Consider the following 3,720-nt stretch of genomic DNA (forward strand, 5'->3'; position numbering starts at 1 on the left):
ATAAATTAGGTGTTAGAAGTATGATTATAAGCACACCCCCGCAAATGTATTCTTCACCATCACTTGATTTTGAAAAAGGAGGATGTAGCATGAGTGGGTTTGAATTGCTAGCCCAAGACATGCAAGGACAAAAGAGGTTTCTCATGAGTGAGAGTGCTGTTTCACACGGGTCGCCTATGGAGAGAGAATCTACAGACCAAAACGGTATGCAAATTAGGCAAAGCTTGCGTTCTTCATGCCTCATGAGTCCATTAACTATGGTGGAAATCAATGAAGAAGAGGATGAGCCAACACAGCAGCCATCCCCGCTATATACAAAGGATAAACAGGTAACCGAACATCAATTTGTCGATTTTAAAGTTGAGATTGATGCATTCTAGTTGCATCATAAGAAGTGACTCCAATCAATAGCGCTACTGGATTACACCCTCTTGTCGTGGACACATTGGTAGTTTACAACACAAAACATCATATTTTTGAAAAGTATGGTAGAATGTAATGGAGTTGTGGAACATGAGGCTTACCTATCAGCTGCATTAGTGTCTACTATCTTTGGTTTGCCAGAAGGTGTAAGCAATGCAATTGACAAGGCTTCAAAAGAGTTAATGGATGAAAATTTTGGAAAAAGTGAAGGGACTCAACACAATTTTGCGTTGAAGAATGTTCAAAATCCTGAATGGATGCAGCAGTTGAAGTGGTTTTTGGAAAGGGTTATGTTGCGGGTGAAGCTGGATTATATTTCTAAGGAAAATTATGCTATGTTGAGTGAAGCAGAGAAGGGGAGGAAATTTGGATGGGCTACAATGCTCTATGAGCGCATCCTTTAGGAGGTATTTACTAAAGATAAGAAGAAGGTGCAGAGGTCAGCTAAAGTTGGTCCACTCATTGCAATTGTTTTCATGCATGTCCAGAATAATGTTGTACTAAAAAGTTTGACACCTCAACCTGTTTTAAAGGAAAGCGGGAGACATGAAAGAGATGATCAAGTTATAACAAAGAAAGCAACAGACAAAAAAGGGAAAAGTACCATGAAACTCAAAGGACTTGTTGGAAAAGGTTCTATTGTGAGGACATACAAGGATTTTCTTAATGTAGGTTATTCTCATGAAGATTGTATGGAAAGCATGGGCTTGGATATTGGGCTCCCGAATCTTTGGGAGGCAAATCTTTTGTCTTCAGCAGAGGAAGCTACATCGACTCCGAATTCTATCACAAGTCAATCATGCATGTCCAGAATAATGTTGTACTAAAAAGTTTGACACCTCAACCTGTTTTTAAGGAAAGCGGGAGACATGAAAGAGATGATCAAGTTATAACAAAGAAAGCAACAGACAAAAAAGGGAAAAGTACCATGAAACTCAAAGGACTTGTTGGAAAAGGTTCTATTGTGAGGACATACAAGGATTTTCTTAATGTAGGTTATTCTCATGAAGATTGTATGGAAAGCATGGGCTTGGATATTGGGCTCCTGAATCTTTGGGAGGAAAATCTTTTGTCTTCAACAGAGGAAGCTACATCGACTCCGAATTCTATCACAAGTCAATCAAGATTAAGAAGAGAAGATTGGAAGATATGTCAAAGCTGGTGAAAGAATCACATGTAGCAAGTGTTGAAGTAGAAGAGAATGTGGTACAGTGGAACCAGTTTTCACTGATATCTCATACTCTAAAGTGCTTGAAGCATCGAATGCGTTGAAGGAGTTTATAGATCAGCAAAATGTCAATGCTACAATTTTGCTTAAGGCAAATGAGAAGTTAATTGTGGAAGTTGAAGAACTAAAGTATGTGTTAAGAAACAAGACTGTGAGCAGTGATGAGTTGGACAAGTTGCAATAAAAGCTTAACAAAACAGAAGAAAAGCTGCAGCAGCAGGAATAGGGAAGGAAAGAGTTTTATAGTAGTCAACTGAGCAAAAGGGAGAGTAATGTTGAATTGTATAAGGAGTGGCAGCAGGAATGGACTAATGTGTTAAAAACAAAGCTCAATTTGTTGGCATCCACCAATGCTACGTTGGAAGTGGATAATCGTGTGTTGCTTAATTGGGTAACTACATGCAACGATGTTGAGAAGAAAATTTGGCAATGCACAAATGATGAATTGGAAACTGATGGATGGTATCTTCGTGTTGAGGATGTGGAGCACATGAAGATGGAGCTTAGGAAGCAAGGGGAGCAGATTTGGGTAGAGTTGGGTAAGAGGATGACAAATGTTCTCTCTAATCCCTATAAAGTGTTTGCAGAAGAAGAGGAGAATAAGGAAGAGTATGAATTATTACAAGTGTAGTATGATGAATTGAAGCAAAAGTATGGCTTTCTTCTTGAGAAGTAGTCCAAAAAGAATAAAGAGTCTTTTGGTTCTCTTGAGACTTAGGATTTCTTCTTGAAAGCCAAGAAGAGATCTGTGGATATTTTCAATTTCCCTAATGTGATGAAGATCTAGAAAAGACTCCAAAACGTTCAAATCTTGCTTTGTTGGTTGAAAATATTTCCACCTTTGTGGCTGGAGGTGATTTTGATCAAGAAGGGAATCTGTTTGGCACTAACGGGGCTGGGGATGTTCTTGATGAAAAACAAACGGATTGTAATCACGGGTCAAACCTTCAAGTGCTTTCCAGAGTTGCAGATGAAGCCGAGGACATGAACAATAAAGAAGTTGAGCAATCATTGGACAACCTGACACATGATGTGATTACGAAGGATGGTCCAGAGGATTTGCAAAAAGAGTTTGATAAAGGTGGCACTATCCTTGATGACAATAAAGAGGACTCATCAAGGGATAAGTGGGTCTGGGTCTCCAAAAATTTCCTTTTTGGGTCCAACGAGTGTTCCAAGTGGAAAGGGCCTATATTATGATTTTAGTACGTAAACAAGAAGTAGTTAGTCAGCAATTAGTAGTTGTCAGGAGTCAGACAGTAAGCTTTCAAGCGATAGTTAGTCATAAGTTAGGAAAGGACATATTTTGAGGGGTGTCTTTTCACAAAGAGTATGTATCTTTTGGCGCCCTGAGAGGGGTTGTATGCTATATGTTGGATGGACAAAAACTAACTACGATAGGTGGAAATTATCTATCAACCTGTGTACAATGCGTGTTCTTCCTGACGAGTTCTTGTCTATGTTGGAGTTACGGTTGCAAGAAAACACACACAACTTGGAGAAGATGAAGGAAGCTCAAGGCACACAATAGAGAGTGTATTACTTAGTGTGCAACAAAAAGATAAGTTAGCCCTAGAGTGATGGGCATATATAGAATGCACGGGGGAAAAACCTCCTAGAAAGGGAAAAAATGCCCCGGTGGTCCTAAGTGTGTTCACACACATCACTACCACATGTATTCTCCAGGAGTGATGCGGTGAATGAGAGCTGGCACATAGGTAAAGAGAAGTGCCATGCCCTGAGGATATGATCAGTCCACAAAGGGGACTAAGCCCAAAGCTTTGCAGAAAGCTTCGAACTTCTCACGAGACAATGCCTTTGTGAAAAAATCTGCAAGGTTGTCCTGTGTTGGCACATAAGCCAAGCTGATCTCTCCTGTTGTGAGCCTCTCCCTAACATAGTGGTAATGCACCTCAATGTGCTTTGTGCGAGCATGAAAAACTGGGTTCCTCGCAACTGCAAATGCGCTTTGACTGTCAGTGTAGATAGTGCTGGCAGTGTCCTGTCCAACACCCAAATCATCCATAAGGCATCTGAGCCATACACGCTCAACCATAGCTGTGAAGACA

General features: G+C 40.2%; 1 protein-coding gene across 1 annotated transcript; it reads left to right on the forward strand.

The window, feature by feature from the left end:
* The first annotated feature begins 899 nt into the window (after positions 1-899).
* Positions 900-2,851, forward strand: LOC147460452 (uncharacterized). The gene is made up of 4 exons (XM_086498604.1): positions 900-1,215; positions 1,636-1,780; positions 1,916-2,190; positions 2,433-2,851. The coding sequence occupies exons 1-4, from the start codon at positions 900-902 to the stop codon at positions 2,849-2,851; spliced, it is 1,155 nt and encodes a 384-aa protein (XP_086354730.1).
* The last annotated feature ends 869 nt before the right edge of the window (positions 2,852-3,720 follow it).

Source organism: Adiantum capillus-veneris, chromosome 3 (assembly GCF_014529385.1).
Source record: "Adiantum capillus-veneris isolate H3 chromosome 3, ASM1452938v2, whole genome shotgun sequence".
In the NCBI taxonomy this organism is placed as follows: Eukaryota; Viridiplantae; Streptophyta; class Polypodiopsida; order Polypodiales; family Pteridaceae; genus Adiantum; species Adiantum capillus-veneris.

Excerpts from the sequence above, each read along its gene's own strand:
- LOC147460452 (XM_086498604.1), top strand. The coding sequence starts at position 900 with ATGCATGTCCAGAATAATGTTGTACTAAAAAGTTTGACACCTCAACCT. Across the intron at positions 1,216-1,635 it reads GACTCCGAATTCTATCACAA|TGGAACCAGTTTTCACTGAT; the intron begins GTCAATCATGCA and ends AATGTGGTACAG. Across the intron at positions 1,781-1,915 it reads GTGGAAGTTGAAGAACTAAA|GGAGAGTAATGTTGAATTGT; the intron begins GTATGTGTTAAG and ends ACTGAGCAAAAG.